A 16,128-nucleotide genomic window follows, 5' to 3' on the forward strand; every position below is an offset into this window, starting at 1 on the left:
TACTTCCATATTAGTCAAAAGAAATCCATGTCCAAAACATAAGTTATCTAACTTATGTTTTTTTATTTTTAGTGAAAGAATGTAGTATTTACCAACTACTTCTAGATGCTAATATATTATCTGCTTTCTACATGGATAATCTCCATTTTCCTATTAAACTATAATAATAATGGAATTTCTCAGATATTTTATCAAAAGCATCACTTCTAAGCAAGATAGGGAAAAAATATGCTGGAAAACTCAGTATTTGGGACTACTGATCAAAATATACAAAAATGGCGCACACTGGCAGTCCTACTTAAAATGTTTACTCCCATAATTTGTTAGTAGACAGGTTTAAAACAAATTTTTCACAGAAACAATAGGTCATTTTCAGTCAGAGACTTCAAAAGCCAAAGCTTGGAAAACTTTGCAATACAATACAAGTTAAATAAATTTAGGAAAAGCATTTAGTTAAAAATAGAGGTACTGAAATCTCATGACAGCTATAAAGTGATTATCCAGATTATTGATAATATTAATTTTTTATCAAGATAAAAACTCAAAAGATTTTGAGAATTCCTAGTCCTGGAACTATGGGTCGCACACATACAAATAATTATTAAATTTAAAAGCTAGCACACACATATTGTATTTAACCCAAAATACAGCTAACTAAAGTAGTATGACTAGTATCCCAGAAAGAGACTGGTAATCCCTTATCTCCAAGTCCTTCTTTTTCAATACCACCTACACCTACTAAACAGAAAGGTTAGGCAATAGCTAAGCAAGTCCGTCAGCAGTAGGAGGAAAAGATGCAAAAGCACCCAGCAAAAGTTTCTGACTTTTGCAAGGAGAAAGACACCACAGCCTTTATCATTTGCTTCTCTAGAAGAGGAATCAAGGTTTAGAAAAACCATTAGTAGGCATGTGTACATTTCATTCATATCACTGGTTTTTGCCCTGCCAGAGTCTTTGCTAAATTTCCCATCCAATTCTAAACGTTAGGGTTCTTCACACAAGTCGCAAATTTGTCTCTCTGTCCAAGGCCTCACCCTCTCATACCTAGATTCATATACCCAACTGTTAAGAGATTTGACATCTTCATATATTTTAATAGGCAACTCAAATTCTACAATGCATTTCAATTCCCAATTCCCCAAATCTTTCCTCTTATTTCTTCCCTATCCTGTAACAACCTGTGACCAATTGTTTAAGCCAAAAACCTGGGCATCATCCTCAACTTTTCTTTCTCTTGCCTTGCCTCCCATATCTAACCACAGTCAAATCCTATAGACTCTATCTCCAAAAGTCCCTCTCAGATCAGTCTACTTCTTTCCACCTACACTGCCATTACCCTAATCTAAACCATCATTTCTTGCCTGGTCATCTGCAATAACCTTTTAATTGGTTTTCTTGCTTCCATTCTACAGTCAGCAGCTCTAGTGATCTTTTAACAACTTAAATCAGCCAGGCACGGTGGTTCACATCTGTAATCCCAGCACTTTGGGAGGCTGAGGCAGAAGGACTGCTGGAGCCCAGGAGTTCAAGACCAGCCTGAGCAACAGAGCAAGACTCTATCTCCTCAAAAAATTGTTTTAAATGTAGCCAGGTGTAGTAGGGCATGCTTGTAGTTCCAGCTGCTTGGGAGGATGAGGTGAGAGGATCACTTGAGCCCAGTAGTTCAAGGCTACAGTGAGCTATGATCACTCCCACTGCACTCCAGCCTGGGTAGAGAAAGACCCTGTCTCAAAAAAACAAAAAACAAAAACAACAAAACAAAACAAAAAACTTAGATCAATCCTGTCACTCTCTGATGGAGTCCCACTACAACGGATTTAATTCAAATTCCTTTCCATGGCCAGATCTGGCTTCTGTCTCTCTCCAAACTCCCCAGTAGTATTCTTTACTCCTTACGAGCCAAACTGACATTCACTTAGATCTCAAGCTCTTTTTCAATTCAGACACCCTGCCTGCTGTATTCTCCCCTAGCTCTTACATACCTGACTCTTAATCACCTTTTAGATTTTAGTTTTAAAATCACCCCCTCAGCAAGGTCTTCCTTGACTTACAAATCTACAGTATAGTATTCCCTCTCACACATCCTGTTTATATCCTTCGTAACACAAACCACAACCTCTAATTATGCCAACATGTGTTTTTTTTTCCTTAAATAAAAGTGCCAAGAACAAAGGGTCCATAGCCATCTTGCTTGTCACTGTGTTCCCATAGCCCACTACTGTGCCTGACAGAGTACATGCTAAGTGTAGATTTACTAAATGAGGTGTCATGAGTCCAAAACTGCTTACACAGACTTGGAGAAACCACCTAATTTGAAGTTTGGTAAATTAGTTATTTTACATGTAATCATGAAAAACAGAAATGAAATATTCAGTCTATGAATTACAACACTAACTTAAAACACTTGCTGGTGCTAAATTCATCTGATTCATTTCTACAAATGATACTGATATTAGCAAATTATGATAAAGAAGCAATCATGTATTAGTATTGTAGTATTTTTTTCTTTAAATTAGTAGTCAACTTTGAAAAAATGGTTTTATCTTTCCATAGCAAGGTCACATCAATTTTCAGAAATGTAGAACATAAAAATGTAACAAAATTACATAGTACCCCCCAAAAGACATAAAGCAAAAACAAGTATGGGCAAGGATGCAGAGAAACTAGACCCTTCACATGTTGCTGGCAGGAATGTAAAAGGGTGTAGCCACTGTGGAAAAAGTTTGGCAGTGTCTCAGAGAGTTAAACATACAGTTGCCCTATGACACAATATATGCCCAGTTCCATTGCTAGGTATGTACCAAAAATGATGGAAAACATATGTGCACATAAAAACTTGTACAAGAATGTTCATAGCATCATTATTCATAATAGTCAAAAAAAAGTAGAAACAACCCAAATGTCTATCAGCTGACAAATGGATAAACAAAATATGGTGTATATAAATATATGCACACACAGAATATTATTCAGTCATAAAAAGGAATGAAATACTGACACATGCTATAATGTAGATGAGCCTTGTAAACATTATGCCAAGTTAAAGATAGCAGGCACAAAAATCCATATAACTATGATTCTATTTATATGAAATGTCTAGACTATGCAAATCCATAGAAACAGAAAGTAGAAAAAAAAAGAAACAGAAAGTAGATTAGCAGACTGGAAGAAAAAAGAATGGGGAGTGACTGCCAATAGGTATGGAGTTTCTGGGGTGATGAAAATATTCTAGAATTAGATAGTGATTATGACAGCACAACTTTGTGAAGTACTAAAAACCATTGGGTCATATACTTTAAAAGGGCAAATTTTGCAGTATGTGAATTATATCTGCATTAAGAAAAACTGTTACTTTCAATTGAATATTCAAATGCCTTCAAATAATCTGAAGTTTTTGGTTTTTTGTCGCCCAGGCTGGAGTACAGTGGCATGGTATCAGCTCACTGCAACCTCTGCCTCCTGAGGCTTAAGTGATCCTCCCACCCCAGCCTCCTGAGTAGCTGGGACTACAGGCATGTGCTATCACACCTGGCTATTTTTTGTGTGTGTATGTATATATACACATGTGTGTGTGTATATATGTGTATCTATACATATGTGTGTGTATGTGTGTGTGTGTGTGTGTGTGTGTGTGTGTGTGTGTATATATATATATATATATTTTTTTTTTTTTTTTGGTAAAGACAGGGTTTTGCCATGCTGCCCTAATTGGTCTAGAACTCCCCGGCTCCAGTGATCCACCAGTCTCAGCCTCCCAAAGTACTAGGATTACAGGTATGAGCCACCATGACCAGCCACTATGAAGTTTTAAAAGGAAAGATATTCTTAACAAAATACTAGCTAACCAAATCCAATAACATATCGAAAAGATAATCTACCACGATCAAGTAGGTTTCATACCAGGGATGCAGGCATGGTTTAACAAACCCAAATTAATAAATCTGATACACCACATAAACCAAATTAAAAATAAGATGATCACATGATCATCTTAATAGATGCAGAAAAATCATTTGACAAAATCCAGCATCGCTTTATGATTAAAACTCTCAGCAAAATCAGCATACAAGGGACATATCTCAATATAATAAAAGCCATCCATGACAAACCCACAGCCAACATAATACTGAATGGGGAAAAGTTGAAAACACTCCCTCTGAGAACTGGAACAAGACAAGATGTCCATTCTCACCACTCCTTTTCAACATAGTACTCGAAATCCTAGCCAGACCAATCAGAAAAGAGAAAGAAATAAAGGGCATCCAAATTGGTAAAGAGGAAGTCAAAGTGTCGCTGTTTGATGATCATATGATCATTTACCTAGAAAATCCAAAAGACTCCTCCAGAAAGAAAGTTCCTAGAACTAATAAAAGAATTCAGCAAAATTTCCGGATACAAAATTAATGTACACAAATCAGTAGCACTTTTATATACCAACAGCAACCAAGCGGAGAATCAAAATAAGAACTCAACCCCTTTTACAATAGTTGCAAAATAATAAAATACTTAGGAATATACCTAACCACGGAGGCAAAAGACTTCTATAAGGAAAACTACAAAACACTGCTGAAATAAATCACAGACAACACAAATAGAAACACATCCCATGCTCATGGATGAGTAGAATCAATATTGTAAAAATGACCCTACTACCAAAAGCAATCTACAAATTCAATGTAATTCCCATCAAAATACCACCATCATTCTTCACAGATTTAGAAAAAAAAATTCTAAAATTCATATGGAACCAAAAAAGAGCCCACAGAGCCAAAGGAAGACTAAGCAAAAAGAACAAATCTGGAGGCATCACATTACCTGGTTTCAAACTATACTGTAAGGCCATAGTCACCAAAACAGCATGGTACTGATATAAACACAGGCACATAGACCAATGGGAGGAACAGAGAACCCAAAAATAAACCCAAATACTTACAGCCAACTGATCTTTGACAAAGCAAACAAAAACAAGAAGTGGGGAAAGGACACCCTTTTACACAAACGGTGCTGCGATAATTGGCTAGACACATGTGGAAGAATGAAATTGGATCCTCATATTTCACCTTATACAAAAATCAACTCAAGATAGATTAAGGACTTAAATCTAAGACCTGAAGCTATAAAAATTATAGATGATAATATTGGAAAAACCCTTCTAGACACTGTCTTAGGCAAGGATTTCACAACCAAGAACCCAAAAGCAAATGCAATAAAAGCAAAGATCAATCGTTGGGACTTAATTAAACTAACAAACTTCTGCATGGCAAAAGGAACAGTCAGCAGAGTAAACAGACAACCCACAGGGAAAAAATCTTTATAATCGAATCATCTGACAAAAGACTAATACCCAGTACCTACAAGGAACTTAAACAAATCAGCAAGAAAAAAAAACAAAAAATCCCATCAAAAAGTGGGCTAAGGACATGACAGTTCTCAAAAGAAGATATACAAATGGCCAACAAACATATGAAAAGATGCTCAACATTACTAATGATCAGGGAAATGCAAATCAAAACTACAATGCAATACCACCTTACTCCTGCAGGAATGGCCATAATCAAAAAAATCAAAAACTAGTAGATGTTGGTGTGGCTGTGGTGAGCAGGGAACACTTGTACACTGCTGGTGGGAATATAAACTAGTATAACCACTATGGAAAATAATGTGGAGATTCCTTAAAGAACTGAAAGTAAAACTACCATTTGATCCAGCAATCCCACTACTGGGTATCTACCCAGACGAAAAGAAGTCATTATACAAAAAAAGATACTTGTGGCCAGGTGCAGTGGCTCATGCCTGTAATCCCAGCACTTTGGGAGGCCAAAGTGGGTGGATCATGAGGTCAGGAGATCAAGACCATCCTGGCTAACATGGTGAAACCCTGTCTCTACTAAAAATACAAAAACAAAATTAGCTGGGCTTGGTGGTGAGCACCTATAGTCCCAGCTACTCGGGAGGCCTGAGGCAGGAGAATGGCGTGAACCCAGGAGGCAGAGCTTGCAATGAGCCAAGATCATGCCATTGCACTCCAGCCTGGGCAATGGAGCGAGACTCCATCTCAAAAAAAATAAAATAAAAAGATACTTGCACACACGTTTATAGCAGCACAATTTGCAACTGCAAAAACGTGGAACCAACCCAAATGCCTATCAATCAACAAATGGATAAAGAAACTGTGAGATATCTATATCTATCTATATATCTATATCTATCTATCTATATGATGGAATACTACTCAGCCATAAAAAAGAATGAATTAATGGCATTTGCAGCAACATTATTCTAAGTGAAGTACTCAGAAATGGAAAACCAAACATTGTATGTTCTCACTCATAAGTGGGAGCTAAAGCTATGAGGATACAAAGGCATAAGAATGACACAATGGACTCTGGGACTCAGGGAGAAAGGGTGGGAAGGGGGTGAGGGATCAAAGACCACAAATAGGGTGCAGTGTTTACTGCCCGGGTGATGGGTGCACCAAAATCTCACAAATCACCACTAAAGAACTTATTCATGTAACCAAACACCACCTGTTACCCAATAACCTATGGAAATAAAAAATAAAATAAAGTAAAGTAAAAGGAAAGGAAAGGTATTCTTTAATTTTACAGTAATTGAAAACAGAAAAACTGGCCAAGCATGGTTTCTCACACCTATAATCCCAAGCACTTTGGGAGGCCAAGGCAGATGAGTCGCTAGAGCCCAGGAGTTCAAGACCAGCCTGGGCAACACAGTGAGACCCTGTCTCTACAAAATATACTAAAGTTAGTTGGGCATGGTTGTGCATGCCTGTAGTCCCGGCTACTCAGTAGGCTGGGGTAGTAGGATCACTTTAGCCCAAGAGGCAGAGAAGTGAGCGAAGGTCGTTCCACTGTCCTCCAACCTGGCAACAGAGGGAGAGACTATCTCAAAAAAAAAAAAAAAAAAAAAAAAAAAACAAAGAAAAGAAAACAGAAAAATTAACTTACTAATTTTTTCATGTGCCTAAACTAGGTAAAAAGTAACACTTGGATTTTTTTTTTTTTTTTTTTTTGAGAGTCTTGCTCTGTCACCCAGGCTGGAATGACATGATCTCGGCTCACAGCAACCTCCATCTCCCAGGCTTAAGCAATTCTCGTGCCTCAGCCTCCTGAGTAGCTGGGATTACACTATGCCCAGCAAATTTTTTTGTATTTTTAGTACAGACAGGGTTTCACCATGTTGACCAGGCTGGTCTCGAACTCCTGACCTCAGATGATCTGCCCGCCTCAGCCTCTCAAAGTGCTGGGATAACCGGCATGAGCCACTGTGCCTGCCCGGATATTTTTTATGCCATTAAAAAAAAACTGCCTCTTCAGTTTAAATATCAATGAATTTAATTTAAATATCAGGGCTGGGTGCAGTGGCTCACGCCTGTAATCCCAGCACTTTGGGAGGGCCAGGCGGGCGGATCACTTGAGGTCAGGAGTTCGAGACCAGTCTGGCCAACATGGTGGAAACCTCATCTCCACTAAAAATACATGGCAGCAGCAGGTGTGGAAGGCTGAGGCTGGAGAATCACTTGAACCTAGGAGGCAGAGGTTGCAGTGAGCCAAGATTGCGCCACTGCACTCCAGTCTGGACAACAGAGCGAGACTCTGTCTCAAAATAAATAAATAAATAAATAATTTAAATATCAGGAAAATCATGTGTTAGACCTAATAACAAATGACAATAATCAACTAAATTTTCAACTAGTTATTTTGGTATTGTAAGCTACAGCATTAGGAAAAGCACAGATTTTGAGATGTCAATTCAATTTGACTTGTAAAAAGTAATATAATATTATTTATCCAGCCCTGCTAAAAACATTATCTTTTGGCTTGATTAAAAACCCATTTCTGGGCTGAGACGGTGGCTCACGCCTATAATTTCAGCACTTTGGGAGGCTGAGGGGGGCAAATCACAAGGTCAAGAGTTCGAGACGAGCCTGGCTAACATGCTGAAACCCCCATCTCTACTGAAAATACAAAAAAATTAGCTGGCCATGGTGGCAGGCGCCTGTAATCCCAGCTACTCAGGAGGCTGAGGCAGGACAATCACTTGAACACAGGAGGCAGAAGTTGCAGTGAGCTGAGATCGCCCCACTGCACTCCAGCCCGGAAGACAGTGTGAGATTCTGTCTCAAAAAAACCAAACCAAAACAAACCCATTTCTACATTAGGTAGGGTAATGATAGTTGCTACGACAAATCCCAAGATCTCAGTAGTTTAACACAATAAAACGTCATTCGTTTCTCAATTTAAAAAACATTGCATGGTACCCTTTTAAAATAAGAATTCAGAAGGCTCAGCACTGACAAATCTAAAAGTACTAGTTAAATTGTCAATTTAAAGATTCTACTGATAAGATACTGGCTCCACAGAGTAATATATAAATATAATTGGCTCTCCATTAACACCACCACTATTCTTCCTGGTACTCACCCCTACATCCGATAGTCAGCAAATTCTATCAGGTTCACTACTTTCACCACCAATACTTCACCCTAGATGAAGCCCGGTCACATATGGCAGTGCAGAATCAGCCAAATAATAAGACAAAGAACAAGTTGGAAACATCCTGATATACTCTGAGTGGTCCAGAAACAGAAGTAACCCACTCCAAATAAACAGCTGCTTAACAACTGGCCAAAAAAACCTCTGCTACCCACTTAACAGACACTGCTAAAAACCAACGTGAGGAAAGCTCACTTGCTGGTATAACAGGTGAAAATAAGTCCTAACCTGGACTTTGTTTGTTGTTTCTAAAAGGTTCACGTATATGCCATTATTGAAAGTGTCTGACCCTTTAATGTTTAACTAAATATCAGAAACAGATCAAATATCATACATCTCTAACACATTTAAATTATCTCCTGCAGTCTGATAAATGAGTTTAAAGCCAACACTACTTCTATATTTCAAGAACGTCACTTAGTATCAAATGATTAAATTTTTTATGTCAAGGATTAAATGGGTCTTTCAATTATGTATGGCTTAAAAATCATGTTCCTAGTATATCCAACTTCAGCATAATCAAACTTCATATGCTAATTTAAAAATATTAATTAAAAATTTTAAAAATATCTATCATCTTAATAGTCCAGTAAAAGCAATCTTCAACTTACAGGTTAGTTCAATGAACTATAATCTAGTCCTTTAAAAGCAGTAACTATTAAGTACTTACATATGGTTCAGTCACAAATATCAAATAGCTTTAAAGAGCTGGGTCCCAGGAAGTGCACAAAATATCATTTCTGTGGGAAATGAATTCTGTAAATTTGTACTAGAACACATCTCCTTCCCATTTCCCACTAAAAGCACCCAATCTAAAACCCCTGAAAATTCAGAAACACTATAAATAGAGGCAGTCACCCAAACTGCCTCTACCCCTTATCTCCTTGCGGTAACAGTAAGCAAAAGTGTACATACAGAATATTACAGAGTAATGTTCTCTGGAACTCCAAAGAGACATTCCCAGTTTAACTGCTTCCACTCATGGGTGGAGTGTGAATACATGATATTCACACAGCAAGTGATGTACACCTCTGATGTACAATAGAGCATGTCAAAGTATATGACTATGGTTCACACAAACTGGTAGACTGTGAAGATAGGACAAAGATAAGTGCACTGCAGTCTTCAGATATTATGCATCCAATCTTTCCTATAATTTCTCAGAATAAAGAGAAATAACCACACATTAAGCTAAGTGTTAGCACAACAGTAAAGCTGTTATCCATTTATCTGCAGCCTTTAGACAATAAACCAGCCAAACATATACATCTCTTTTTATAGCTCAACTGGTTCTTTTTAGTTTACAAGTATATAACTGAGATGGCCGAGTCCCTAATGCCTTTCTTCATTTTATTATATATAACCATCATATATAATGTGTACAGTAAGTCCAACCTGGGTTCAAGTTCTAATTCTACTCCTTAGAGTCTGACCTAAGCAAAAAAAAAATCATCAAGCCTCGGTTTCTTCATCCATAAAGTAGAGCTAATTATAAACCTTACATCATAAGAAGTCTACGTAATAAAGCATATCAAATGCTTATTATAATGCCTGGCACACATGGCAAACACTTAGTAAATGGTAAAGTCAGAGCAGTTAAATAAAAGCATTCTAGACGATCAAAGCAGAATTTATTATGTTAAAAAAAGAAACTTAAGCTAAAAGTTCTACAAAAATCCTATCTGGAAAGTATTGATAAATGATTAAACATTACCTTGATAATAATGTTATTATATTTTCCAAAAAGACATAAGGCTACAAATAATATTAAGCAGTAAAATTTTAGTGAGCAGTCATTCAAAACTTTTAGTCTGTTTTTCATCAACTTTCACATTCAATTTGATAGTACCCTTTGTTCAAAAGAGGTTTTAAAATCTTGAACTGTATTTCCCAGTGACATGAAACCCTCTTAAATGTATTAAAATCTTCTAAGACAATAGTTTTATAAAACAAAAATTGTTTTGTTTATGGATTATAGCCCCTTTAAATCAACAATTCCAAAGTGGTTAAACAAGTAGACTTTTTAAAATGACCTAAGTAAGGTAATACGAAATTACAAAACTAAGAAAGATAAAATTTCAAATGATACAAGCTGTTTCTACCTATAATAAAAGTAAGACTTCTGATTGCAGGCAATTTGGTTATGGAGCGTTATAATCTCACAATAGAACCTATACATACAATTGGTTCTATTCTTGTTTCTTTAATTCTAATAGAATCTGAGAGTAAAGGAACAGTTTGAAAAAAACAGCACAAACCTGCCTAGCTGATCAGGAGCGGTAGATAAGAAAATGACTGCTTAGTTTAACAGCATGAATGGCAAAGATGGAGGAAATCTATCCAGAACTGAGGGACACAATCAAGAGGTATTTTGACCCCAAGACTGAAAAATGGAGAGCCAAGTCATGCAAGCCCCAAAAAGGTTTGCCTTCAAAATTGAATCAGAGTGAATCAGGTCCACCTTAGTGACTGCTTGTTCACAAGAACAGATACAGTAAGAGAATGAGAAAAGTACCTAACGGGACTTAGAGATTGATATTTTTAAAATTTTCTCTAGGATGATCCATCTATTATCAACCACTTTGATATTTACATCTCTAATAACTAAGTCTAAACTCAGATTAAAGTCTGAAACTCAAGTAAAGGTGGTCTTCTTGCCAAGTATCTTTACCACCAAACAGCAATTACCTAAATTTTAGAATTATTTCACAGTGCAGGCCAATTTCAGGATCTGAAAAGCTAGTCATGAAGTGATGTCAAATGTCATATTACAATACAACTCACAATTATCTATATATTCTATTAATATAAACTAGTGCACTTCCCATTTCCTAAACCAAGTCCTAAAGCAATTATCAATATCATTCAAAGTTAATTCCAAAAGAGCTCAAAACTCCACATCCGAGGTTTTTAATTATGACTTTGTGAACATTTTCACAAATATGGCAACTACCTAAATTCCTAACTAGAAAACACCTTTCCCTTCATAGATCATTAAGGATCTATAATCTTTTTACCTAATACTGTATTACTAAGTAACATACTAATATAAAACAAAGTCATCAGTGCAAACATTAACTCCAAAAGAACAGTTAAGGCCAGGAGTGGTGGCTCATGCCTGTAATCCCAGCACTTTGTGAGGCCGAGGTAGGTGGATCATCTGAGGTCAGGAGTTTGATACCAGCCTCACCAACACGGTGAAACCCCATCTCTACTAAAAATACAAAATTAGCCAGGCGTGGTGTCACATGCCTATAATCCCAGCGACTGGGGAGGCTGAGGCAGGAGAATTGCTTAAACGTGGGAGGCAGAGGTTGCAGCAAGCTGAGATAGCGCCATTGCACTCCAGCCTGGGCAACAAAAGCGAAACTCCGTCTCAAAAAAAAAAAAAAAAAAAGAAGAGTTTAAAAAAGGAAGCTATCAGATTCTTGTCTGCTTAAAACTGTAAACAACTCTTGAAGAAAACTTAAATGTCCCTGTGAATCTTTTCCTGAAACACCTACACATTCCCCTAACCCCTACTCCAGACACAACCATTCCCTTCCTGTGCTCCTATGCAGCACACAGAACATCCCTCCTGTATAACACTAGTCACATATTATTATGGTTATTTACTTACATGTCACTAGATCTGAGCTTCATAAAAGTAAAGGACTCTTACCATCATCTTCACACTTAGCATAAATATTCAAATGCTAGGCCAATAAAATCCTAGTTAAATAAATAAATGAAGACCAAAAAAATGTGCTTTGAGGGGAGGGGTACATTTGTTCTAAGTTTACTAGGGGAGGGAGAAATGCATTTAACATATCCATACGGAGACTGTGATTAGTCAAATCAGTATCTGACCATGAAACTAGGAACCTAAGATTTTACAGCTTCACAGAGTTCAGCCAGAATTCCATTAACAGCATATAGACATATGACCTATCCTTGTAAGATCCTAAAAGGACAATCTCAAATTTCCATTCTTTCCCCTCTAGCAGCACCAATTTATTTTCCTAGAAGATAAATTGCCCACAGGGACAAAGGCCCTCCACTTACCCCTGACCCATCAGATCCAATTAGAGCAATGTTAATGAGAGCCATCAACTTTTTACTTACTGGGACACTCCTGTTCCTACAAAGCACTGCAGCCCTACTCCGCTAAGTCCACACACTGATAACGAAAGTAGGCATATGTGCAAGGAAGATGCACAAGAAATTATCTCTGTTAAACATAACAGCACTTGAAAACTAAAACACAGAATCAATGTTTAGTCATGGCAGGTGGTCAGAAAAACCTAAACTTTATAATATTACTTAACAGCAAACTGTTCTGAATTCTAAAAAATGACCTTACAAAGTAAACTTTTAGGACTCCAACTCCTACGTTGAGGACTACCTATAGCTTTGCGACACCATTAAACTGCTGCTCAATAACTGTGATGCTTCAAATCAATTCTCTTGTGATAAGAATGTAAACTTACTAAATCTAGTAACTATACAAAGTTTTCAGTGAAATTCTATGACGATAAGCACACATACCCGCACTGCTCCAGAGCTCCACCCACTCTCAACCTAGAAATGAAAAGTTAGCCATTACAATTCACTTAAAGAAAACTTGTCAAAGGAGAAAAAAAGGTTTGCCATGTTAATCATTAATAGGCTGCATAGTATTCGGTTTAGCCTCCAAAAGTGCCTCCAGTGTGGCTATAAGAGGCAGGCAGGTTGGGAAGGAGAAGTTCTGCAACAGATCTCATCCTCAGACAGCTAACTAATGCACAGAGGCACTGACATCCTCCACTAGTGATCAGTGCTGCACAGACACACCTCCTGCCAAAAGCAGGCCTCTTCAGGGGTAGATAAGGCAGACAGGCTTCCCACTCCCGTCTCAGGTACTTTTTTAAAAAAAGAACGTTTTAGAAAAGTGATAAATTGGTCTATAAACTGCAGACTAAGTCCCTTTTGGTTTAATAGTACAATGTAAAGATCTTGCGTAAGTACATATCAGAGCATATATTTGTTATGAACAGTATTGTGGAAGTCTATGACTTTCAGCTGACTATCCTAAAAACCTATTTTCCGGCCGGGCGCGGTGGCTCAAGCCTGTAATCCCAGCACTTTGGGAGGCCGAGACGGGCGGATCACGAGGTCAGGAGATCGAGACCATCCTGGCTAACACAGTGAAACCCCGTCTCTACTAAAAAATACAAAAAACTAGCCGGGCGAGGTGGCGGGCGCCTGCAGTCCCAGCTACTCGGGAGGCTGAGGCAGGAGAATGGCGTAAACCCAGGAGGCGGAGCTTGCAGTGAGCTGAGATCCGGCCACTGCACTCCAGCCTGGGCCACCGCGCCCGGCCTTGCCTGCCAATTCTTAAGTCCCTTGATATTTCTGCTTTCTCTTACTAATTAACTGAACCTCATCAGCAAAATATTAATGATGGTTCGAACACTCAAGAGACACAACCTCAGAACTCAAAATACCTCGCGGTCTACCAAAAGAGACCTATTTGATTCAAGACTGGAGGGGAGGGGCAGGAAAAAGGAGGGTACACGGCACGAAAAGCTGCTGGTCAGAGCAGCTGCCCCCATCTTTTACACACTTACTGGTTTGCTAGGGTAAACGTTAGATAGATGCGTTTTTAGTTTCCCCACGGTCCAGTTCAAGAAGCAGCTAATAGTCTGGTCACTGTATTTCTGATTCGGTGCTTTAATGATGAGGGTCACAGGAATCTCCATCCCACTTTGGTCCATGGTGCCCCCAAAATCAGACAGAGTCAAGAGAAGCAGCAGTTAACCCCAAGAGAGCCGAGGTGGTCACCGCCGGCGCGACTGGGATGCGGCCAGAAGTGAGTTCTTAATATTCCGTGTCCAAGTCAGTTACAAGTGCACTGGGCGATACGAAGGCCATTGCCGGTACCAAGGATGGACTGAAGTGGTGGCGACGGCGACGGTGGGGTCTGGGTGCTGGGCCGTGGACGCACCTCTCCCCGCCAGGTCCGGGCTCCGCCGGGCTCCAGATTGTGGAGTCAGTCGCGAGGAGAGAGGAAGCTATAAGAAGGAAGGGTGGAGGGATGAGGGCACGACAGCCGGCCCGGTGTCACTGCCCCGCCCCACCGCGACCCCCAAGCTGAAACGCAACAAGGCCCCTACGCCACGGCCCCGCGGTGCGGGTTGGGGAACGGGCTGGGCCGCTCAGGGCGGTCAGCCGGGACTGCGGTACCTGAGAGAAGGCCGCGGGGCCCGCCACCGCCGCCCTCCGTGCCCAGACAGGGCCGCCAGCCACACCGTCCGGCGGGGCGTTCTCCGCGGCAGCCGCTCCCTTCCTGCTGCGCGGCGGCGGGCACGGCCCAGCCCCGGGTCTCGCGAGGAGGCGCGGGTGGCAGGGAGAGAAGTTGACCCAAGGGCGCGGCCCGGCTTTCCGCCTGACCCCTCAGTCTGGACAGCGCAGGGTGGCGCAGGGCAGGGCAGGGCCGGGGGCGGCCCAGGCGACTGCAGGTGGCAGGAGGGCGGGGACGAGAGCCGTTGGGCCGGCCTCAGGCGCGCTGGTTTTGTTGTTATTTTGAGGATTGTCTGGGGCCCCTTTAAGCCGGAACAGGCAGGGAGGAAGTGCGTCACCGGCGGCACGCCCCTGCACATGGCCCTCCTCCGTCCCCGCCAGCCCTGCCAACCGTGTCGCAGCCGCCTGCTGGCCGCGCTCGGGCTGCCCGGTATTCTATCTGCCAGGCTTCGCGTCGCCGAGCGGCAGGTCGGGCTCCTCGGAGCCTCTCCCTCCTGGCCGTTTGCTCGGACTCGGCCCCAGCTGCCCTGAAGCCTACCCACTAGCTCCCCTGGCGCTAGCCTACCCTGTTTTGACCGCACCCTGAAGATTTAGGGAGTCTTTCTCCATCCCAAGAGTTGTCTCTGCAAAAGCTGATGTCCTTCCTGGTGCTGAACCACACTTCTGCTCAAAATGTGTTGAGCGCCGTCTGTCTGCAAAGCAAGGTGCCAGGAGCTTTGGCGGAGAAGCCGTGGGGTACATGCATAAAGAGTACAGGCTTTTGGTAAAACCCTAAGTCCTCCTCTACTTTCTGGGGGACCCTGGCTGTCCTTGCTGGGCCTCCCTTGACTTCTCTAATGGGGACGGTAATGCCTACCTGACCGCAAGCTGAGTAAATGAGCTATGAGAGCAAACTGTGGTGCAATTCTAGCGTGTGCCAGCCTCTCAAGCGTCAGTTTCCGTCTCGTTCCTCTTAATCTTCACTAAAATCCACAAGTATTCATTGAGCATCTAATGCGTGTTCAGTATGGTGGGAGATGAGGGAATGACAGTATTATTTTTCTATTTTTATAGGTTAGACATAGGAACAAAAAGTTGAGTCTATTGCCCATAGCCAACCTTTTCTTCATTTTCTGCTGTGGTTTAGGAGTCGGTATAGTAAGTTAAGGGTTGTTAGATGTGCATTTTCACAGCTCCCGACTTCCACTTAAGAATAGATAATACAGGGGACTTTGCAAGCTGGTTTCTTTCCCTCTCACTTTCAGAAGGGCTTCGAGGTAGCCACTACTGAATTAGTTGAGAGACAAGGCACCCCTCCTGAGGAAATCTCAATTGCACAACCACTACTATGCCCCAACTGAGCAGGAAGCAGTTA

The 16,128-nt window shown here is 40.5% G+C and overlaps 1 protein-coding gene across 6 annotated transcripts in view; it reads right to left on the bottom strand.

The window, feature by feature from the left end:
* HERPUD2 (HERPUD family member 2) overlaps positions 1-15,053 on the bottom strand; it is a 51,460-nt gene extending 36,407 nt beyond the window's left edge. For 3 of the 6 annotated variants that reach the window (XM_023183015.3, XM_023183014.3, XM_023183011.3), the window contains exons 1-2: positions 14,718-14,860; positions 14,102-14,545 (exon numbers count right to left, since the gene is read on the bottom strand). In XM_023183015.3, the coding sequence (XP_023038783.1) occupies positions 14,102-14,248 (147 nt within the window). In that variant the 5' untranslated portion in view covers positions 14,249-14,545; positions 14,718-14,860. Of the gene's footprint in view, positions 1-13,040; positions 13,074-14,101; positions 14,546-14,717 lie in introns of all 6 variants that reach the window. The other 3 variants (XM_023183010.3, XM_023183012.3, XM_023183013.2) reach the window with 2 other exon arrangements.
* Between the last annotated feature and the right edge of the window lie 1,075 nt (positions 15,054-16,128).

The sequence above is a fragment of the Piliocolobus tephrosceles genome, chromosome 8, assembly GCF_002776525.5.
Source record: "Piliocolobus tephrosceles isolate RC106 chromosome 8, ASM277652v3, whole genome shotgun sequence".
Classification (NCBI taxonomy): domain Eukaryota; kingdom Metazoa; phylum Chordata; class Mammalia; order Primates; family Cercopithecidae; genus Piliocolobus; species Piliocolobus tephrosceles.